The following is a 24,361-nucleotide window of genomic DNA, read 5'->3' as shown; positions in this document are numbered from 1 at the left end:
AGCTAAGAGTTCTCAGTGGCCAATGAATGGCTCAGGGCACTGTCAATCATTTTTGTTGTCTACGATTGGGCAAAACTACACTACGCCCATTTGCGTTTTGCTTCCGGGTCGTACCATGGCGTGTAGCCGAAAAACATGTGAGTTGTGATTCCAGTGAAACGGAGACTAAATGTAAGTAAGCATTTATCATTGATTTTTTTTAATAACCATCAAAAAGCTTTCACTGCACTCATGTTTCACTTCATCTTGTTTGTTTGGCACGCTTGGTCAGTGTTTGCCCGGAGTCCCTATTAAAACAGATAGCTTGTTTTTACGGTAGTAGCGTTAACTACGTGCTACATTGATGCGTATGTGGAGCTCCTATGCTAACTTAATTTATGTCTTTCTATTTGATATTTGCCTTTTGGTGAAGCTAAAAATAATGCCAACTAGCATACGTCTTCAGGCGCACACGTGAACCTATCCACCTTTGTATTAACATGTTTCAGCATCTTGAACAGTGGATGATTGAACCAGTGAGGCTAGATTGAATGATGATTTTTTAAATGACCGATTTGATGACGACACACTTGGTTTCCCTCAGACATCTGAAATATTATCAGTAATGGCATCGTTGGAGGAGGACTTCCCTCGAGGAGGAACAGCAAAGAAACCCTCTGAGAGCAAGATAGTGGTGCATCGGACAGAAGTGGACAACTTGTTTCAGGTACTTTTCCTGTCTTTTCCATCTTTTTTTTTGTGAGAAACTAATATTACTACCTTCAGAAAGACTTTCTGACAACCCATGCCTTTAACAGATTGTAAACCAGTGTATTATTGACCTGAGAGCCTGCAAAAGTAGTTCTTAATATTTACCTCTATTCACTGTATACATCTAGAAAAATTAGGGTATAATAAAAAAATCATTTTATGCTTTTATTCATTTAAAAAAGTGAAACTTTAATAGATTCTAGATCCATTTCATACAAAGTGAAATACTTAAAGACTTTTTTTAATCTTGATGATTACAGGTTACAGAAAATCCACTATCTCAAAACATTAGAATATTGTGGAAAGTTCAATTTTCAAAGGTTTACTGACCTTCTGCTCGCTCACTCTGGTTCAGTATACACAACCACAAACATAGGGAAGACTGCAGACATTATGGTTGTCCGGAAGTCAGTCATAGGCACCCTCCACCAGGAGCATAAGTCACACAAGGTCATTGCTTAAACGAAAGGCAGATTCAGGAACGTAGAGGAGCTTTTCATGGAATGGACTGAGGCTGGAGTCAGTGGATCAAGAGCCACCCCACACAGACATGTCTAGGAAATTGACCACAAGTGTCTTGTTCTTAGTGTTTAACCACTCCTGAAGCAAAAGCAAACAGTTTCTCACCTGGGCAAAGTGGAAAAAGAACGGGGTTGTTGCTCGGTGGTAAAAGTCAACTTGGCATTTCATTTGGAAATCAAGATCCCAGAGTCTGGAGGAAGATTGGAGAGGAATAGAATTCAGGGTGCTTGAAGTCCAGTGTCTAAAGTTTACAAAGTCATTGATAGTTTGGGGTGCTATGTCATCTGTTGCTGTTGGTCCTCTGTGCTTTATCAAGCCCAGAGTCAACACTGTCAGCTGTCTATCTATGTTTCCAACTTTTAAAGATTTATGGAGGTACTGATTTACTGTTCCAGCAGGACTTGGCACCAGCCCATAGTGAAGCTGAAACTACCAGAAACTGGTTTGCTGATTGTTGTATAACTGTGGTTGATTGGCCTGTCAACTCACCTGACCTGAACCCTGTAGAGAATCTTTGGAAAAACGTCGAGGAAGATGAGAGACACTAGACTCAACGATACAGACGAGCTGAAGGCTGCTATCAAAGCAACCTGGCCTTTCACAACAGCCTATGAAAGCAACAGACTGATTGCTGCTGTGCTAAGTTGCACTGATGCAGTAATTCATGCAAAAGAAGCCAGACCAAGTACTGAGTAGATACATTAACAAGGTTAACTTTACTATATCCCAAATCCTTTTTTTGATTTGTGTTTTGAGATATTCTCTTATTATGAGATAGTATAATTTTGTTTTTCATGAGCTGTAAGCTGTAATAATCAAGATTTAAACAAAAAAAACGTCTTTAAATATTTCACTTTGTTTGAAATGAAGCTGGAGTATATGGAAGTTTCACTTTGTGGGTTAAATTACAAGAAAATTTTCTCATGATATATGTATTTTTTTGAGATGCGCTGGTGGTAGTATGGCTTATATTTTGAATCATATACTCTTTTTAAAAGTTATAAGCTACATGTTCTCTGTTTTTTGAAAGTTTATTGCTTCTCTTTTTCAGTCAAATGAACAAGTGGAAACAAAGAAAAGAAAGGGTGCAGTCAAAGATGACGGCAAGAAGCTTAAGAAGCAAAAGAGTGAAAAAGAAAAAGATGGTGGTCTGACACTGAATGCAGCTGCGAAGTGTGTTGAGATTCTGCACATCAAGGTAATATCAGTGTCAAGGACATAACTAATTAAATTGATTGAACATGCAAATTACTTTTAGGTTATTTAAGCTATCCAGCCCTGTACCAGACTTGATCTTGTGTGTGTATTTTGCATTTCTTAGAATATCAAGGAGGGTATGTCCATGCTGGGATGTGTAAAGGAGGTTACAGACTTTGAGGTGACTGTTGGCCTCCCTTGTGGCCTGCAAGGTTTCCTCAGCATCAAAAACATCTGTGACTCATATGCCAAGCTACTCAGTGAGCAACTGGATTCAGCTGATACAGAGGTAGTTCTGCAGAATAATGGTTTTCCACATAGAAGATGCTTAATGATAGTCATAATGGGCACATAATAGAGATTAAACACACATATATTGAAAACTATCTGAAAATCTGGGTTAAGTTTGGGGTGATGTTTTGTATTGATCTGTAGAACCAAGAATCAGACCAAGTTTTATTAATTAAGATTTTGTTATAGAAATCTTTTAAATAGTTCTTTGGATATAGTGTGATAGTTCAGTGGTGGGTGTGGTTTACTTACTTCACAGGAGATCTGCTCTCTCCCTCACCTCTTCTACCCTGGCATGGTGTTGAGGTGTGTGATTGCCAAGTTGGATGTTTCCAAAGGAGGATCTCTCAGCATCCAGTTGTCAGTCAATCCAAAGGAGGTCAACAAGGCGCTTACTTCAAGCTCTCTGAAAGCAGGCATGGTGAGCAGTTAAAAGTAGTCTTTGAACTACATGTTTGGTTTTTAAATTCTAATATTTCCCTTGTTTGTTTCTATCAAACATGTTATGAAAATGTTATTTTGTGCTCAGGTCTTGAGTGGATGTGTGGACAGTGTGGAGGATCATGGATACATAGTTGACATTGGCATCAGTGGAACAAAAGCCTTCCTACCCAAGAAACCTGCAAAAGATACTCAGAGTACAAATGGTATGAATTATTTTGGTTAAACATATTAACTTGGAGTCTGTCTTACTTCAGTCAAAAGTAAGGGACTGCAATGACTTGACCAGATTTCTCTTAAGCTCCTGTGTGTTTTCTTGTTTCCAGAACTAAAAGTGGGTCAGTATTTGACTTCTCAAGTTGAGGAGGTAAAGAATGAGGGCCGTGTGGTCCACCTTTCAGTCAGCCCCCCCAACATCAGCCAGGCTTGTGCTGAATCCAAACAGGGCTGGAACCTTACCAACCTTCTGCCTGGACTCCTGGTCAAAGCTACTATCAAAAAGGTAAAGACAACATATGTTTAGGAGATGTTTGTTCTGCATTTTTTTATTAAAAACATAATATATTTCCTTTCAAAGATCACAGGGAACTCTGATTCAACCAAAACCTTTTATATTTGTTTAATAAATTATCCAACATTGAATTATATCCATTGAGCACTAACTGTGGGTTTTAACATTGAAATCTGGTTGAAAAGAGGGGGCATCATCCAAGATCTCGTTATAACAGTTATTCACTGGTTTAAAATACAGTTCTAACATCAGCTAGAAACATTTGATAGAAAAAAATCCTTTAAAGCATTGAAATGCCTACAGAAATGAGTGGGTAAAATCATATGTGAAGACATGAGCTTGTTTGACAATGCATTTCTGCAACAGTGCCAAAAAAAAGCTCTACAGTCATTATGCTTAAGAAATATCATACTCCAGTGGGGTAGTATTGGTATCCTTGTCTTTTAATTCACATTGGATTAAGGCGCTGCAGAAGTGTGAGAGAGCACAGCACAGTGGGAACTCCACACGCACGCAACATGCACAGACATGCGCACACAAAAACAGCATTGCATCCCCCCACTGGTGCTGCCGATTCTGTCTCACCTCTGTAAAAAAATATTTAAACTAAGCACAAAAAATAAGGCAATTTGTTTTTGGTAGATTATATCTTTGTTGTAAAAATGCTTGGTAACAAACCTGATATCACTGGATAGCCTGTTTATTTCCCTTTTAAATGGTGTCACATTTGTAAAGAACATGCATTTATGGGCTGAATATGTAGGTTGCGCCCGTAAAAGAATACCAAAGCTTCTCTGCTAATGCCAAACAGCTTATTTTGCTGTTGCTATTGACTCTTGTTTTGAGCTTCTGGTACCCCTGGGTACTGACAATCAGGTGCCAGTCCTGACCTTAACCCCACTGAACACTTGTGGGGTCAACCACATTGACTGACTTGCGAAAAATGCTGGTTGAATAATGGGATGCCATCCCACAGCAGTGTGTGACCAGGCTGGTGACCAGCATGAGGAGGAGGTGCCAGGCTGTTGTGGCTGTGTATGGTTCTTCCACACGCTAATGAGGCTCCTGTTTGTCAAATGAATAAATTGTTAAATTGCCAATATGCCTTATATCTTCAAACTTCAATCATCCAATCCACCAAACACCAAACAAGAGTCAGTGGCAGAATAAGCTGTTTGACATTGGCAGAGAAGATTTGTGAATTTTTTTTATGGGCACAACCCACATACTCAGCTCTAAACAGGCTTTCCAGCAGTATAAGATTTATTTCCAAGAAGCATTTTTACAACAGAGAACTGATCTACCAAACACAAATTTCCTTACTTTTTGTGCTAAGTTAAGAACTGTAGAACTAGAACTTTGTCTGAAAAGCACACTGGACTTGAATGTAGGCAGTTGTGAGTTTGAAACCAAGTCTTCTTCCTTGTGTGCATGTCTATCTTTGGGGATGGTGATGTACTACTGTCTTAAAGGTACAGTGTGTAGAGTTTGGCTGTATTTCGCCGAACAGAAACGGTGTACATGGGATATAATGTTTACATATCTATGTGAAGAATGTTAAAATAAGTACACAATCATACCCTTTAAACTTTCGTTTTCTTTTTACAACATTAGAAAAAAGCTTTTTAAATTTACATTACCGTGAGTCGCCCTCACGGAGGCTGACATAACGAACCACCATGTTGTCTACAGCAACGTTTTGGGGACAGAAAGAGCAAAACACGATTTTTAAATACGAACCTGCCCGTCGGTCCTGAAAGCTACCTGGAAGGCAGGTGGAGAAGAAGACTGACCTATAATCTATAAAAACAATGGTTACAAAAATGAATGAATAAACCCTCACATCATCACTGCTGTAAATGATGTCCGGCTCACGATCTTTTTTGGACTTCACAGGCTCTCGTCGCTTAGTGATGTGAAGTTTTGGTAACAGATCGGCTCATTCCAAAATCTGAACGCTAGATGTCGCTAAAATGCCAAATTCTACACACTGTACCTTCAAACAATCATTTTAGCTGCATTTAAGTGGAGTTGCATCTTGAAAATTGCCATGTGTGGATGTGTTATTAATCCTGTGGTAGAAACAGGTTTCCTGAAAAAACTGGTCTAATCTTTGTCATTTTATCAGTGTCCGCACAGAGTTGTTGAAAAATCATTTGTGAAAAAGAAGGATTTGTGGAAAAATGCTCAGTTTAGAGTTGCTGAAAACTCAGTGGAAGCAAAAGTTAGATTTCAGTAAGTTTTCGTGTTTGTGTTACAGGTGACAAAACATGGTCTGCTCTTGGACTTCCTGTCCTCCTTCAGTGGCCAGGTGGACTTTCTCCACATGGAGCCAAACCAGGAATCCAGCTACACTGAGGGATCTGAGGTAAACACACCTGGATCAAATGGGCCACTTTGGCTCATACAAAACAGTAAAACACATTTCTCAGCTTTCTGATGTGGCCAATAATTCTGTTATACATCATCACTCTTTCAAGGTGCGAGCCTGTGTGTTGTATGTGGAGCCATCCACTCGTCTGGTGGGTCTGAGCTTACGGAGCTACCTCGTTCAGCCTGGGAGAAGAGTTGAGGCCTCTCCTGCAGGCAGAGATCGCATTGGTGAAGTGGTGAAGGCCTGTAAGATGACTTGTATGCACCACATGTCTGGAGCCATGTTGGAACTGCCAGACAAAACAGTAGCTTTTGTACATGTGAGTAGGCGGAATACTTCAGCTACTGACCTGCTTTTACTGATGATAATATACATGCTATGACTCCATTTCAACGAATATATTTTTTCAGAGGAACCACCTGAAGGAGCCAAATGTTCCATTAAATGAGAACAGAGTATTAGCAATGCCTGAGCACACCTGCAGGATCCTGACCTACAGCCCCATGGATGAAATTTATTTTGCTTCTCTGCGCAAGTATGCAACACCTCCTTTGTCTTTTGCCATTCAGTATTTATGACAACTCTTTTTTTATTAAATAATCTATAAACCTTTTTTTTCAGGAGTGTGATTGGAAAGCCTTTTTTTAGATACCATGATCTTCAGGCCGGTCAGGTTGTAGAGGTAAGAAGAAGAGCTTATTCATGTGTTTAAGTACTCTGTAACACACATGAATCAGATGTACCTTTCTAAAACTGCAAAGTGAAGAGGGTCAAAGTTGATCCTAGGCTGCCAGTTACATGGACTATTTCCTCTGTATAAGCCACACCTCCTTGGATATAGTTTTAAACTGTCCATTAAACAAATATGACAAGTAGAGACCAGCACTGCACAGTTCCATCCACCTCCACTGGTTAGTTCTTGTTTTGATCACACATAATATCAGGGGATTCCAAACTTTCCATCCTCCAACCCCCAAAATACCAGCTCCATGATAGTTTATTGAACTATTTAATTGATCAGTAGTTTGTCTCCATCCTGCTTTTCTGCTCTATGATGACAAAAGAACTACAATGCACTCTTATACTATGATCCTGGTTTGTTTAAATCCTTGGTGTCCTGTAAGCCCATGTGGGCTCGGCATATGGTTGTATGTAAGACACTATAACAGTATTGATGTGTTGATTTATTGTAGAGGCATTTCAGTGCAAACATTCTGTATATTGTAGTTTTAAAGCATCTCTAAATTTGAAAGAGCAAACTCTAGGAGTAATTTTAGACCACTTTTTTTTTGTTTTGTTTTTAAGATTTATTTTTGGCCTTTTTGCCTTTATTAGATAGGACAGTGGATAGAGTCGGAAATAGGGAAGGGAGCGGGGAGAGACGTGCAGAAAATAGTGCCACGGGCCAGATTCGAACCCGGGTTGCCTGCGTACATGGCACGCGCCTTAACCACTCGATTACTGGCACGCCACTTTAAACCACTTTTATAACACCTGTTATTTTCTTTGAAAACTGTAAATTGATCTATGCTTCCAACCCATCTGAAATATATTACATAATTTACATAGAATTACGCAACACAACATATTTATTGGGGGGGGTGTATGATCATGCTTCTGTTACGGTTCGATATTGTTGCGATTTCAAACATTTTGCAGTACACTGAGTATTGCGATACCATGTATTAGGATAAATTGCGATTTATACCTTGTTCCAACTGCATTTACAGCCACAAAGGAAAACATAATCAACAAAGGCTTTATCAAGTGAGAAAAAGATTCCAAGTCTGTATTCAACTCATTTTAGTCAGCCCTCATGCTTGCTGTATTTCCACAGTATTTTATTTTTATGTGGCCCTTTTTGAAAACTCTGTGAGTCACGTCCATCTCGTTTCACCTTGCTTGATAAAAAAAAAATCCAATGTTTGATTGAAATGCCCACAGTGTGTTTCCAATGTCCAACTCTGGTGCTGCCATATTTGTTTTACTGACTTTCTCCGGCTCCATCACCTGCCGACCTCACTGGACAAAGGGCACTACAATACCATCAAGTGGATGGAAAAAGCGATTGATTTTATTTTTCTAGCATCACTGGCTTCAGTTCATGTTAGAAATTAATATGAAAAAAAAAGGTAATTGGCAGACATAAATCAATAATACCACACAAAATATTGCAATACTATGCTGCATTGTTTCTCCTCTCCCTCCTAATATTAACTAGAGTAATCACACTTTTTATTTGAAATATTATTAATATTAGAATATTGTGTGTCTTTTAACCTTTCAAAACATATGAGCAAATATGACACATAGTTTTTCTGTGAGGTTTGTCTCAGACTATTTCAAGGTCAGGCTCAGTTACTTTCTGGATATTTGGCATTCTTGCTTAGATGCTTTACACAGAGTTTCAATTGATAATTAGTGTATTTCCAAAATATTTGTTCAAAGGCCTTGTCTTGCTGTCAAGGATTGAGTTTGAGTATTTAGTTTTCTTTTCCACCAAACCAGAAACAGACACACTACATTTTAGATCTTTACACTTCTGGTTCTTTTATGGCTGTTGAATCAAACTATTTAACGAGGTTTTTTACAGGGCATTCAAATTTAATAATTAAAAATTTATATGTTAACTGCCTGCAACAGTCTTTCTAACATCAGTGTTATGGGTAACAGCCATAAAAAGATAAAGGTTTTATTTATACACAGGCTAACTACACCCTTTCTAAGGTGTTCCTGTCTCATCCTGTATCTATTATTTGTTCTCTCACTGCCTTTCCTCCGTGTGTCTGTCCCTCCCAGGGGACGGTGTCAGTCTTGCTCAATCATGGCATGGTGGTGCATCTGTCTGACCACATTAAGGGCCTCGTGCCGCGGACACACCTGTCTGATATAATTCTCAGGAACCCCGAGAAGAAGTACATGGAGGGCATGAAGGTCAAATGTCGGGTCAGTCCTCTTTTCTGCTTTGTATTACAATATCTGACTAGACCTTTAAGCTGCGTCAGAAACCTACATGTCATCTTTCATCAGTGTTTTAATCTCTTGTGTTTGTGTTCATTCAGGTAATGTCAGTGGATGCTGAGAATAAGAAGCTGTATCTAACCAGGAAGAAGGCTTTGGTTGAAAGTTCCCTGCCGTTGTTCCTCAGCTACAGCGATGCCCGTCCTGGCCGCGTGTCACATGGCCACATCGTCTGCATCAAAGACTTTGGCTGCATCGTTCGTTTCTACAACAATGTAAAAGGTCTAGTGCCCCCTAGTGAGCTCAGCTCTGAGCCCATCACCTCTCCTGAGGAGGTCTTCTATGTGGGCCAGGTGAGGAGTTGATTGTGTCTGGATGGAATTACTCTGCCTTATGAAAGATGAAATTATAGTTTTCAATGAGCTCCTTAATTATTTTGACATTTTCATATATAATTTCTCTTTATGGTGAGCCATTTCTGCTCTGTTAAGCCTCGTATGTCTTTGGCGACTTGTCTTAATTTCTCTTTAAGATATGTGCTATCAAGTTTCTGTGACTGTCATCCTATCTTTGTCGTTCAAAAGTTACATTTTACATGTTAAATTATAGCACATTAATTTAGCATATCATACTAACAGATGCACACTCTAAGGCTTTGGCAAATATTTTTTCCTTGACCATTTGGTATGCTGTAATCAGCCTTCTTCAATATTTTCATTTGTGATATTACATTCTTGCAGGTTGTTATGTTCATGTATGTTTATGTATTAGCCATGTTGTGGCAGAATTCATAAAGAAATGTAACTTGTTAAACAGTTTTAACAAGGTTGACTTTTCCTAATTATTAATGCTTATAATTTATTTTCAATATCAACGAATAGTTATCAATTGCTTAAAAAGGAGCATTCATCAGTTACTTGAAATAACTTACAAACTGTTGACAACCTGCTTTAAACTTTTACCCTCATTATGCACTTTTGGCAAAACTTTTGATAGCTTGAAACAGCATGTTTGGGGTTATTTTGGTTAATGGTAATATTGAAAAGTTCCTAAGCTTTAAAGGAAAGTAATGTCTAAATTGCACAAACATGTTGAGAGGGGTCTGGCTGAAGACAGCCACTCTCAGACGCCCCCTATTACAGACAACTACTGTGAGACGCTGACTCTGTCAAGAAGTAGTTACATGCTAAAACTTATGAAATAATATTGGATTAAACTCATGGTTTGGGTAAGGGTCAGAGTTAAGGTAAAGGTTAGGATACCAGAAGTTAAAAGTTAAAAGCCTTGCTTTCAAAACCAAATGTTTAATAAAGTTAACTTAACAGTCTGCTTAAAGGAAACAGACCTTCTCCTTCATGAAAACTAATGCAGCAAAAGTAGCTAAGGCTAAAGCTAATGAAGCTACAGTGCTTAACAAATTCATTAGACCACCTATCATATTTGTCTCAGTGACCATCCAGCATCATGAAGTGCTTTAATGCGGACTCTTTCATTTTCAGTGAGCTCTCCACGTTTTACCATTTTGAACAGGAACGAGGAATTTTTAAACTGTATTTACCTTTTCATACCCAAATTTGAGCCGGCTCACTGGGCTTCTCTGAGAAGTCAGAAATTAATCAAGCATAACATTCAACTACTAAAACTAATTTTTCTGTTCAGGAATTCAAGTAAATAACTATAATTTGATGTATTAATCAAGAAGTAATAATGTGCTTTACTGTTTTTTTGTAATTCAGTAAATTTGAAAATTCATGGATAACAATAATAATTATATTTTAGCATTAAAAATATCATTTTGGTTAAAGAGCTTCTACATATTGGTGTATTAACCGTTGCAGAAACATAAAAAATAATTTTGGTAATTACCAATAGTGTTAATTAAGGGCAGCTGTGGCATAAACCTTACTTTGGGTGGTGGTCTAATAAATTTGTTAAGCACTGTATGTTAGCTACGTAAGCTATATAGGCAACGTAAATGAAGACTGTTCACCTATTATAGTTTTGCAAATCTCATAAACCCATATTTTATTCACGTTAAAAGCTAGGTAGGCAACATAGCTAAAGCTAAAACTAACTTAGCGCTTTTACTTTTGTAGCTTCGTTAGCTTTAGCTGCATTTAATAAAGCTCGCATTGATATAGCTATCGTGACTACATTGGCAATAGGGTGATGAGTAGCGGAGCTGCTCTTGCTTTAGCTAAAGCTAATTAAGCAAAAGCGAGCCACTGATCGCCTAACTACTTCTAAAAGGGGTCCGTATGTAGTTTAATCCCAGATTATACCGCTGACCTTTTCCTGTTTTATTTATACAGCGTTCCCTAGTTTGTAATGTTTGCAATGTGGGTATTTCATTATTGTTAATACCAGAATTTGTTTTCGATAAAGTTGAATTAACAACAAACAATCTGTATCACAAGCTGCTGTCTGCAGCCAGACTGTCTTGAACATATTACCAGCACATTGCCAGTGTATTTGTGCAGGAGTTTGCTGCCTAATATTTGATGCCAAAGACTTTAATTTCTGTTGTGATGGTCTTGGTTAAGGTTTTTATATTGTTTGATGTCTGCCATGTCAATGTTTTAAATTCTGGACAATCATAGTGCTATTTTTTTCCTATTTCTTTATGATCTTTTGAACCACATTTCTTTCATTCATGTTGTTAATTTTCTAGGTGTTAAAGGCTAAAGTTCTTCAGTGTGATCCGGATAAGGCAAAAATGATTCTGTCCTTCAAATCTGCAGTGGAACGAAACACGGAAGAAGCTGTTCAGCCCCAGCTTGAATGTGAAGTAGGACAGGTAAGTTTTAGAGTTTTGTGCCTCTTTTAGGTTTCTTATGTCCAAATTAATCACATTTTGACCCATTTATTCCTGTTATGTAGAATCTGGAGGTCAGGGTGGTGAAAAAGTTACTGCACGGTCTTGAGGTGGCAATCCTCCCTGATGAGATTTGTGCCGTTCTACCTACAATGCACCTTTCTGATCACATGTCCAACTGTCCTCTGCTGTGGGAGAGCCTGAAGGAGGGAGACAGCATCTCCAACCTCATCTGCTGCAACAAGAACAAGCAGAATATTGTATCCTGTTCATTCAAATCTGGGGATGTGATATAATCTTTATTGGCTTCAGTGGTAACTGGAAAGTGAATCAAACTTTCAGTATTCAAATTTGCAGAAAATTGTTTCAGTTTTCCTTAGCTATTCCTCTCTTAAAGACCCTCACCAAGAAACCAACAGTGAGACTGGCTCTTGAACAAGGAATGGTTGCTAAAGATTTCTCTGAAATAACAGTTGGGATGCATTTGGTCGGCTGGATCAAGAACATGATGTCCTATGGCGTCTTTGTAGAGTTCCCATACGGCCTTGTTGGTCTTGCACCCAAGTCGGTGAGTGAAGGGTTTAATGTAGCGTCTTTTAACCTGAGAGCTTGTACTTTAAATTATGTTTTACGTCTTCATTTATTTCTCTGCTTTCTTTAGGCCATGACCCACAAGTTCATCACTGATGCAACAGCAGTCTTCCAGCTGGGCCAGACAGTGATCGCTAAAGTCACCAACCTGGATGAGGAAAAGCGGCGTTTCCTGGTCACTCTGAAGATTTCAGAGATTGAATCACCAGAGGGAGATACAGAGACCAGACTCATTAGTGGTCTGGAGGAGAGAAGAGCTGTGACTGAAATGTTAGTTATAAGAGGTATGATTGCATCACTGTCATCTTTTTCTTTATTTCAGTATTGTGTTGAATGCTTAAATAAATTGTTTTCTCATACAATTGTTTTCATATGTGTATTTTACGTGCATTGCTTCTTTTTAATTTTGCCATCCATGTTTACCTATCATTATTTTTCTCTTTACTCTTAGAAAACAGTGATCTTCGCCAGCAGCTGGCTGCTCTGTCTGTCGGGGAGAAGCTGAAGCTTACAGTAGATACAATGAAGGAAAACGGTGCCACCTTTACGTCAGATTATATGGCAGGTGCTACCATAATGGCCACAAAATACCATATCATGGGTATGTATTCAGCCATAAACATGTAAAGTTTATCAAATAACATATCACTCAACAGTGATTTTAACAGTAGTCTGCCATCATGTACATGCAATGCAACGTCTTGATGCATTCTGCATAAGTGAACAAGTGCCTCTATTTTTGATCAAATTTAGCAAAATCAAGACTTAATGGGCATTTAAGTCTTTGTTACAAAGAGAAGAGCAAAAACAGGTAACAATTTGTATTTTTGTATCTTAAACTGGAACTTTATCAACCAATAACCCACTGGTTTCCAACAATGATGCCAGTGTGAAAGCGCAAAAAGCTGTAGTTCCTACTTTCCAATTTTGGCTGGCTGAAGAGCCAAAGAATCCCCATTAGACCAGCGTATTATTACCCATTTTTATGCCTGCCTGCCAGCCTCAGCCAGAGGGGTTATGTTTTAGGGGAGTCCATCAGTTGGTCAACTTGTCTAGACCATTCTTATCAGGGAAATAGCTGAAGATTACGGATTAAACTTTGCACAAATGACAACTGCATCTCATGGATGAACTGATCACATTTGGTATCAAAAGTAAAAGTCACTGGGCCTTACATTCATCCCTTGCTTGGAGGATTTCTATAAATGACACAACCACATAAACCAACCCAGCCTTTCTTCTCGACCCACCACTGAGCTTTAACTGTCTGGCAACTGGATACCTCACGGGGGTGTAGCCATGAACTCCTGGACAAAAAAGATCTTACATTTTGTATACTTTTAGGTTCAGAATTTAGGATAAATATGCATTATTAGGGGCATGGGTGGTCTGCTGACAGCTGGCGTACTGGACCACTGCAACACTGATAAAAGGTTAGGTTAGGATAACTTTTCCGATAACATCTCTTCTGAAACCAGTAGGGGGGTGTTTGGGGGCTCCTGAGATGCAGAAGAAAAAAGAGCAATGCTATAATGCTGCATTTGAAGTTCATGTATCTTGACTATTAAGCTGTTGAATATATCTATGCCTGAAATGTTGGATCCTACTTTTCCCACAATGCAATTGCACTTTTTACCAGGCTTTCACTGACTATTCTATGCCTGTCTGTAACAATGTTGGGTTTATATTTTAAATGTATGGCCAAACCCTAGCCACTAATGATTTAGTTGATGCGAGGTGCGTCTTTTTATTTGACTCTAGAGAGTTACCTACACAGCTACAGATGGTAGTTACCTTACGGCTCTTAGGTTTGTGTTGTGTTATAATGCTTGTCATATTTGTGATTCTGCTTTTTGTCAAAGCATATTTTAAACATCTGTTTTCTATACAAATAAAGTTTTATTATCCTTATTATTATTATTATTTTAATTATTCTCATTATTATTATATACCATCCATAGCTGCGTAGGTAACTCAGAGTCAAATAAAAGGACTTAAGCTGCATCAACTAAATCATCAGTGGCTAGGGTTTGGAGATACATTGGAGGGTTTGAAGGTAAGCATAAGGTTTTATAGTAATAATAATAAGAATAATAATCAGTTAAAAGATATGAAAGCAAAAAGAGGTGAAAACCATAAAGAAGGAGGGAGGGGTTAAAAGTTCAAAATCAAGAGAAGAGAGAGAGAGGGGCAATAAGAATCAAATCAAAGCATAAAACAGAATGGAATAGACATAAAAGCTTTAAGAAAAATAAGAGTACTAAGTGAACATTTAAAAGAGGGAAAATTGACCAAAAACTGGAGGAGACAATAAAAGACAGAGGAGGACATAACATAAATGTAAGTATAAAAATGAGTTTTTATTGAATCAGCATGCCTAATCTTGCCCTGTCCCCTTTAGTTTTGAGTTTCAATTTCATTAGACCAGACAGGAGACATCACAGGCCTAGTAGTTTTAAGACTGGGACTAGTTTACGGATCTTCAATTTTTTTTTAATTAGTCATATTTCCCCAGAGCCTGTAAGCTCCTGGGCTTCCTTAAAAGTGATTTCCGTAAATGATGTAATGTACCGTAATGTTTTTTTTTTTTTTTTCATTTTGTTTCCAGGTGTTAACCTGAACCCTGGACAAAAAGTGACTGCAGTTGTCCTCCATGTTGACATCCTGTCCTCATGTGTCCACGTGTCTGTACTTTCCAAACTTGTGGGGAAGAAGACATCCGTAAGTTTACTTTTCTTGTTACCATTTTGAAGTTTCAAAAGGATGATGATGTTTCAGTTTTTATGAAACAGTTCAATGTAACCATGTTTGACATGCTTCGCACTGCTTGTAATGCAACAGCCTGACATCACACCAAAATGTAGACACAGTATAATGACTGTTAGGATACTCACACTGGGTCTCTTTGTAATTATTCATGTAGTGACTGGCTTTCATTGTTTGCATTTTCTGTTGTATTTGCAGCTAACCAAGGGATTAAAGTGCCAAGCCTTGTTGCAGTACATTGACAATGACTTTGCCGTCATCTCCTTGGACAATACCGCACAGTTGACTGTGATCCAAACGACAAATCACCTGAATGAGATATTTCGGTCCGAGTCAGAAAAGCTGAAGGTTGGGATGAGTTTGGCCATTGAGGTAATAGAACCCAGCTGTCAGGGACTGCAAGGGCTCCCTCTGGTGGCGTGGGCGCGCACTACACCAAATAGACAGCGCACAACCTCAGAGAATCAGAGAGGTCACAGATTTGGTGAAATTGTGCAAGGAAAGGTGAAAACTGTGAAGGCTACTTCCATTCAAGTCACACTTGAGGACGGGAGCACAGGCAGCGTGCACATGTCAGAGGTTTTGGAGGGTTCAGAGGTTTGCCAGGGGTCCTTCCCCACATCTTCTGTAAAAGTTGGCAGCATGGTCACTGCCAGGGTCATCGGAGGACGAGAAGCTTCCAGTCACAGGTGAGGACCACTAGAAGGTCTTATTGGACAAAGTGGGAAATAAATTTTTAATTAAAAGCCTCCTTTTTTATGTTTTTATCACTTTTTAATCTCAAAACCAACAAGAAGTGAAAAAGTAGGTTTGATTTTACACAGTGAACTAACAGTTACACTTAACTGTTTTATTTCAGATTTTTACCCTTTTCCCATCCCAAATTCACCTACACCATTCCTGAGCTCACTCTGATACCAAGGTAATTATATGGTAAAGTGTAATGAATAATGTATTTACCATGGACAGCATTTTCCTTACCTTACCTTCATGATATGCTGCATTACAAGTAACCTGACTAATGTAAGGTGGAATTATCTACACTGTATCTTTTTTCTGTTTGTTTGTGTCTGCAGCAAAATGGACAAGAGTACAGAACTCAAACCAGTCACAACAAAAGACAAACTACGCAGCTACAAGGTCGGGGATGAAATTATATGCTTTGTATCAAAGGTAAGTTCATGAGACTATAAAAGAATGTTGTAGCTTGATTTTGTAAATGAGAATTTTAGAAGCATAGTTTAAAATAAACTGAAGTCCACACTGACTTTGTGTTGCTGCTTCTTCCTCCAGTTTCACCCAGCAAAGAAGTCTTTAGAGGTCGCCATTGATCCATGTCTTACTGGGACAGTTGAACTGTTGGCCATGATCACTGATCCAAAAGTAAGTTTACAAACTGTACCCCCTAATCAAATAGAGAATTTCAGATGTATATTAAATAGCACAGATTGCTTAAATTCTGCATATTTTTAGGATGCTGGCCACCCAGAGAAACTTTTCAAGCTGGGCAGTGCAGCATATGCCACAGTGGTTGAAGTGAGCTCCAAACCTCAGCGCTTAGTGCTATCATTCACAGGTAACAAAAGCTCAGACTGAGTTAAACTACTTTTTATTATTGCAGCTAACATGCTGAGTTGTCTTCTGCAGTCTGCAGCTTTTCATGAAGTTAAGTAAAAGCCAACATGAATTGAAGTAGTTTTTTTTTTTTAATCAGGAGTCCATAAACTTGAAAAGGGCAGCGTTTCTCTTGGGATAGTGACGAATATTCAGCCACATGTTGGCCTTTCTGTCAAACTTCCCTTTGGCGGCACGGGCATTGTTGCTGTCACTGACCTGGCTGACACATACAGGCCGAACCCCCTGGAGAAGTACAGCAAGGATCAGTTGCTGAGGTGAGTTTAATGTGTCAGAAATACTTAAACACATAGCTTTAGCAGTAAAAAGACTGATATAACCTTCATTTTTCTTTAAAATGTTTATTTTTTGTTGGAACCTAAAAAGAACCAACAATTAATCTATTTTTTTACAGAAATATAGGCCAAAAAGAGGATGTTTGAATAATTGGAGTCGTATTCTGAGATTTTATTAGCAGCAGAATTTATACATTTGAGGTGTCACAAAAACCCACTTATATGATTCTTGCAGTGAAAATGTTTCTTTTTTTAATGTCCTCAGGGTTTTCCTTCTTTCAAATGAAAACGGCAAATGGCATTTGTCTCTACGCCTCTCAAGGTATCAGCACCTTTCATTGCTTTGAACATATTCAGGGCTTCTTATGAAAAGTATCTTATTTTACATTTGCCTGCCTGTCTGGTTCATCTGTCTTCAGGCTGAACCCACAGCAGGCCAAGGCAGTGAAGGACCCAGAGCTTTTGTCTTTAGACAACCTAAAGGCAGGACAGATCATCAGGGGCTATGTCAAGTCTGTAGGAGAGCAAGGGGTCTTCATCAGGTACCTGAGAAATACATTAACATTTAGCCCTACCCTTTCATGGCCTGTGGGCAGACAGATAATTAATATTTAATGGGACATTATATTCCAGTTTTTACGTTTTATAGCATACTTATATTCTTGTTCATGAAAACATATTTTTTCTTCTAGATTGTCAAGAAGCATCACAGGAAGAGCTCAGCTTCAGCATTCCACCAATTTCTTTATCAAAAATCCCCAAGTCCTCCGTGATCACCTTCCTCCTCACACCCTGCTCACTACCAAGATTCTCAGGTAAAAAACAACAACAACAAAAAAAAAAAAACAGATAAAACTTGTGTATGCAAATAAAGATAAGATCAAGTCATCACCAGAAATAGATATGGTCAAATCAAGATTGCTTTTACACATGATCTAGTGCAGTGTAATACTGTCATCATGCCATTTTTAGCCTGCAGCTCTTTCTATTTTCATCCTCAGTATTGACAAAGAGGAGGAGTTGGTTGACTTGTCTCTGCTCCCGGTGGACACTGGGAAGTCAGACATCCTCCCAGAGTCTCTGGGTCTGCCACTGCGTCTCATTGGAGAGGAGAAAAAGAAATATGATGCTCTGAAGAAGACCAAACGCCCACTGTCTGAAACTGAACAGGTAACAGCTCCAGTCAAATTTCTTCTTCCTGCTTTACATTAAGGAGCAAAAATTATATATGTGCTCGACTTGGGCTTTAGTTTGCCGAGGTCCTAGAGGTGGAAGGTACTTAATGAAGGGAAAACCACTTTCTTGTGGATCAATACAGTCTTTAGTCATCATTCACTCATAATCTTTTGGTTAGACAGTAATGAATTCTGCATTGATCTGAACCTCTGTTTCAAACTGTCTGCATACTGTGAAAGTTAAATTTCAGCCAGATGGTCAGTGAAGCACTTATCACAACAAGTATGTATTATGCTCTATTTAATCCTCGATGATGTTATTTCCTATTGTTTTACTCACCAGAAAGAAGCAGAGGCTCAGGTCCCAAAGAAGAAGAAAAAAAACAAGAAAGCAAGGGCTGAAGACAGTGACAGTGGAGTGGAAGTTTACTTCAGAGAAGAGGAGGACAAGGAAGATGAGGAGGATCCAAAATCTGGGCCTGTGAAAGTAAGCACATACATACACTGCTCCTATGTTGATTTGGCACAGTGTTGTCATTGTCCAGAACAAGCAAAAATGATTCCCCCTCACCTTCTTACAGCAGGTGGCGCAAAGCTTATCTGGTCCATCCAGACTGCAGGTGGCAGCTGGTTTCTCCTGGGATGTGGGTCTGAGCTCCCTTAAGCCTGCTTCTGCAGCACAAGAGGGAGATTTAAGTGATGGAGATGATCAAGAAGGAAGCAGCAAGGTAAGCTGATGATGACTTGTTCCTGCTTCCCTTTTTGCATCTACACAGGAGCCCTTGAACATTGCAAGTCCACAACACAACAGTGCTTTAACAAAGCCTGCTACCAAATTTATTTGTTGTTTTGCTTTGTAGTGTCGTCGTATTAGAGACTTAGCATGTGATATTACAGAATAATCAAGAGGTCACTATGTGTAAACAAACAGTAGTGGTTTCAAATACATATACCCAGACATGCACACACGCCAAAATTTTACAGTGAAGCTATTTCACCTTTGATATATGTACAGGTACATCTAAAAAAGTTAGAATATCATGAAAAAGTTTATTATTTTTTGTCACTCATTTCAGAAAGTGAAACCCATGTATTATATAGACTCATTACACATAGAGTGAAATATTTCAAGCCTTTATTTCTTGAAATATTGATGATTATGGCTTACAGATAATGAAAACCCAAAATTCAGTGTCTCAGAAAATTAGAATATGGAGGAAGAGTGAAGAGGCACAGAATCCACATTGCTTGAAGTCAAGTGTGAAGTTTCCACAGTCAGTGATGATTTGGGCTGCCATGGCATCTGCTGGTGTTGGTCCACTGTGTTTTCTGAAGTCCACAGTCAATGCAGCCATGACCAGGAAATTTTAGAGCACTTCATGGTTCCTTCTGCTGACAAGCTTTATGGAGATGCTGATTTCATTTTCCAGCAGGACTTGGCACCTGCCCACACTGCCAAAGGTACCAAAAGCTGGTTCAATGACCATGGTGTTACTGTGCTTGATTGGCCAGCAAACTGGCCTGACCTGAACCCCATAGAAAACCTATGGGGTATTGTCAAGAGGAAGATGAGAGACACCAGACCCAACAATGCAGATGACCTGAAGGTCACTATCAAAGCAACCTGGGCTTCCATTACACCTGAGCAGTGCCACAGACTGATCGCCTCCATTCCACCCCGCATTGATGCAATAATTCATGCAGATGGAAGCCCAACCAAGTATTGAGTGCATAGAACTGAACATACTTTTCAGAAGCCTGACATTTCTGTTTAAATTATCCTTTTTTTATTGATCTTATGTAGTATTCTAATTTTCTGAGACACTGAATTTTGGGTTTTCATTATCTGTAAGCCAAAATCATCAAAGTTTCAAGAAATAAAGGCTTGAAATATTTCACTGTGTAATGAGTCTATATAATACATGGGTTTCACTTTCTGAAATGAGTGACAAAAAAATTGAACCTATACCCTGTGACAAAGTAATAATGATGTTTAACTGGAGCCCAAAAGTGCCCCTTAAACTGGCAGTGCTGTTTTCTTTTGTCAAATAATCACTTTTTTGTTTTTGTTCTCTTTTGGCAGCCCCAAAAGAAGTCACGCCATGAGCTTGAGCAGGAGAAGAAGGCGGCAGAGAAGGCCCTGGTGCAGCGAGAAATGGAGCTGATGGATCCCAACCTGAGACCTAAGGATGCTGCCGCCTTTGAGCGCCTGCTCCTTGCTTCACCCAACAGCTCCCTGCTGTGGCTCCAGTACATGGCTCACCACCTACAGGCCACAGAGATCGAGCAGGCCCGCACAGTGGCTGAGAGGGCTCTCAAAACTATCTCTTTCAGGTGGCATATCTTGTTTTATGTATTTTATTTCACTAAATGCGGAGTGTCTTTAAAAATAAGACTTATTTATTTGTGTGGTTATAACAGGGAGACAGCTGTTAAGCAGCAGGAAAGAAGCAAAAGGTGTCAAACTTAATTTGTTTGATGATTGTTTTAGCACCTTCCAGCAGTGTTAAGTTCGTCGACTAAAACTATGAAAAAATGTTCAACAGCTTTTTTTTTCCATGACAAAAAGTAGACTAAGACAAACAAAAATAGATCTGACTAAAACTTAAAAAAATAGAAAAGACTAAAATGTGACTAAAACAAAAACAATTCTCTAAAAAATAAATTTCATTTAAAGACTAAAACTAAGACTAAAATTAAAAATAGCTGCCAAAATTAACACTGCCTCCCAGAGCAATGATAATCAACCAGCGGCCCAGAGGCCATGTTAGGCCTCCAAAAGGCTAGAAATTTCAGAAAAACTCTGGTTTTTGGGGCATCTTTTGTGTTAATATCCCTAAAGCTATTAAATCAACCCCAAAAGAGATTAATACTGAAAATAACTTCAGGCTCTTAGAGAGCAATTTTCCTGGTCTGAGATTTAAAAGTAAAGGCCTGTTTCCTGCGTATGTTGCTCACTAATCAGGACACAGCATAGTAGTGTAAACCGCAGCGATAATCAACATGGCAGCCCCAGAAATGTGGAGCTAAAATATCTCAATTGCTTCCTTGTGGCTGGCTGTACTATAGGAGGTAGGGGTTGATGTCATCATAAATGATGTTCTATCTTGTGTCCAGGGAAGAACAGGAAAAGTTGAACGTGTGGGTTGCTCTATTGAACTTGGAGAACATGTATGGCACAGAGGAGAGCCTCAAGAAAGTGTTTGAGCGAGCGCTGCAGTTCTGTGAGCCCATGCCTGTATACCAGCAGCTGACAGACATTTATGCGAAGTCCAGCAAGATCAAGGTGGGCAGTAAAATACTATACTCGCTTTAGCTTTTTTAAGTTTAAACTGTTGCTGAAAACTGTTTTGTAGTCACTAATATCCGTTCTTGTCCTTTGTGTATCATGTTACTGTGCAGGAGGCAGAGGGTCTGTACAAGACGATGGTGAAGCGTTTCCGTCAGCATAAGGCAGTGTGGCTGAGCTATGGGACCTTCCTGCTCCAGCAGGGTCAGAGTGATGAGGCTAGTGCTCTCCTGCAGAGAGCGCTGAAAAGTCTACCCTCCAAAGAAAGTAAGATGCCCTGTCCAAATAATCAAATGTAATGTTAATTAAATACTTGAAGTGGGGGTTTCTTTTCATTTTGTTGTATAATTTCACTGCTGAATGAAACCAGTAGATTTTCCAGCACCTTGCCATTTTTTGTTTTCCTGCCCCAGCTAAATGCCTCAAAAGGTTTGAACCACTTTCACATTGTCATTTTTCTCTCAGGTGTGGATGTGATTGGAAAGTTCGCTCAGTTGGAGTTCCGTTATGGTGATGCAGAGAAAGGTCGGGCCATGTTAGATAAAGTCCTGACGAGCTACCCCAAACGTACAGATCTCTGGTCAGTCTTCATCGACCTCATGGTCAAACATGGATCACAGAAGGATGTCAGGTAAACACAATTCCTTTGTTGTTTTTTCTAAATCCTCATGTTCCCTTTTTCTGTTAGATTAAGGGCTGTCAAAAGATTAAACATTTTAATCATAATATCTCAGAATTTCTGTACTAAGTCATGATTAATTTCTTTTTATGGCATTTTGAAATTAAATTATTTCGGATTTCAATTTTTGTGTACAGTTTTTGATTTTTCTACCATCTAAAACTAGGGGTAACTGACTTCCTGTTTAGATACAGACCTGCTTTATAGGTAGATTGAAGACTTTAACATAAACTTAACCATGGAAAAAGGAACTTGTTATTGATTGAAAGTGAAATAAGAGAACATTAAAAAGGTTCTGAGGACTTTGACTTGTCCACCTAGTTGTCATTAAAGAGCAGTGGTGGGCTTATTTTACATCACTGTGGCTGCATGGAGAGGCCGACATGCCTTTACCAAAGTGTATTGAAAGGGACAATAAAGTAAGCTATTAATCACAATTAAAAGAAATTTGGCACTAATTAAGGGCTTTGATTAATCATGATTGACTCAATTAATCTTGAAAGTCCTAGTTATGTTGTATCATGTGCAAAATCATATGCCTTAATGGTTTTACATACTGAGAAACAACATAATTGATCTTGTTACATGCAAACATTTTTATAGCCTCACATGAAAATTTCCTCATACAGTTGTGTAACATGTTGCCTCCTGCAGGGCACTGTTTGATCGTGTGATCCACCTGAGTGTTTCAGTGAAAAAGATCAAGTTCTTCTTCAAGCGCTACCTGGAGTATGAGAAGAAGCATGGCACTCCGCAGAGCATCCAGGCAGTCAAAGAAAAAGCCATGGAGTTTGTGGAAGCCAAGGGAACTGAGGCTGCCAACTAATGACCAATTCCATGTAATAACACAAAAAAGATCAAAGAAATGTGACTGATGTCGTGAACCCTGAATAAATCTAAAGCAGCAGAGAGGAGGTGGCCCAGCTGCATGCAGATGCTTCTGCCTTCTCTCCTGACTGTTACCTTTGTGATTTATTCCAAGATTATCATTTGTATGAAGAGGATCCCAAAGTTGTGTTTGTGAGTGGACAGCAATGTGCTGAAATGGATCTGAGCCTCAGTGTTTGGAGGAACATTTTGCACAGGTTTCTCCTGGCAGTGTTCACTTTCTAATCATGTATTTTTTAAAGATTGTGGACTGGGGGCAGAAAAGTGTGGGTATGATAAGGAAACAAACCTTTGTAAAGTTCATCTGTAATCTTCTATAAATGTTAAAAACATTTCAACATAACATCAATTACATGTAACTCTTTTTCATGGGGATGAGTATGAGCCCAGAATTATTAATGTTATGACTCTAACTTTACTGAATTTTGAATACAGTTACATTTTTGTGAAGATTTTCTATTACTTCAGCCAGCCTTTCAATAAATCCAAACACCATTACAATACATTACGTGACGTTTTATTTAAAAGCAACAAATACAAAATAACAATATATAGGGACATGTTTACATACAATACATACAGGCAAGACTAGTTTTCTATCAGTCTCATTTTTTTAAAAGGGAAGGGCCTGGGACACAAAATTGGTAACAATATTGTCTACTTAATCTTCATGGTTCTAATCCCGCTGGTCCTGTGTTCAGCTGGAGGTTGTGGCTACCTCTGACTGCTGGAGAATTTTACCTACATTGGCAGTACTGAAGATGCATGTGTGGCACAAGGTTATAGGGTGATGGACATGGTTTGTGCTGGCTGTAGTGGTAACACCCCTGAGATATTAGAGGTATCCATACTGATCCTGTTCTCTGGTGTCCTGCTCAAAGCCCAAACTGTTGTTGGTCTCTGGCAGTGCTGCACTAGCCATCCTTGACAGTGGCGATGATATCCTGCTTTCTAATGTGGCTCCTTTTTTCCTGTCAAGTCTATTGGTGAACAGTGCAATATGGAAGTAGAACTCGGAGCATTTTTATGAGAAGGTCCTATTCATCCACCACTTCCCTGTTCATGTGACCAAAAAGTTTTGGTGCTGTCGGTATCCAATTTTCACAAAGGCATATTGCTTAGAAGTCAGCAGCAGAGCAGCCACTCGGATCATTATCAATGTTTCCTGTGAGATGTCTTAAAGATGACCGCCGTCCATTAT

At 39.0% G+C, this 24,361-nt stretch overlaps 1 protein-coding gene across 1 annotated transcript; it reads left to right on the top strand.

Moving 5' to 3' along the window:
* Positions 1-89: 89 nt before the first annotated feature.
* On the top strand, positions 90-23,098 carry pdcd11 (programmed cell death 11). Its single transcript, XM_041784769.1, has 36 exons — positions 90-171; positions 584-706; positions 2,324-2,470; positions 2,594-2,758; positions 3,020-3,181; positions 3,290-3,407; positions 3,528-3,703; positions 5,973-6,080; positions 6,193-6,405; positions 6,497-6,621; positions 6,708-6,768; positions 8,886-9,032; positions 9,149-9,400; positions 11,719-11,844; positions 11,928-12,122; positions 12,260-12,430; positions 12,524-12,737; positions 12,905-13,054; positions 15,062-15,174; positions 15,418-15,908; positions 16,079-16,141; positions 16,296-16,392; positions 16,513-16,602; positions 16,693-16,795; positions 16,934-17,111; positions 17,395-17,451; positions 17,549-17,671; positions 17,822-17,944; positions 18,131-18,299; positions 18,648-18,791; positions 18,886-19,032; positions 20,388-20,638; positions 21,422-21,590; positions 21,707-21,860; positions 22,059-22,224; positions 22,927-23,098. Exons 2-36 carry the CDS (start codon positions 605-607, stop codon positions 23,096-23,098), a joined length of 5,442 nt encoding a protein of 1,813 aa, XP_041640703.1. The 5' UTR covers positions 90-171; positions 584-604.
* Positions 23,099-24,361: the final 1,263 nt, after the last annotated feature.

This window comes from Cheilinus undulatus, linkage group 4 (genome assembly GCF_018320785.1).
Source record: "Cheilinus undulatus linkage group 4, ASM1832078v1, whole genome shotgun sequence".
Taxonomy (NCBI): domain Eukaryota; kingdom Metazoa; phylum Chordata; class Actinopteri; order Labriformes; family Labridae; genus Cheilinus; species Cheilinus undulatus.
Note: the sequence above shows the minus strand (reverse complement) of the source record. Positions and strands in the feature narration are given on the sequence as shown.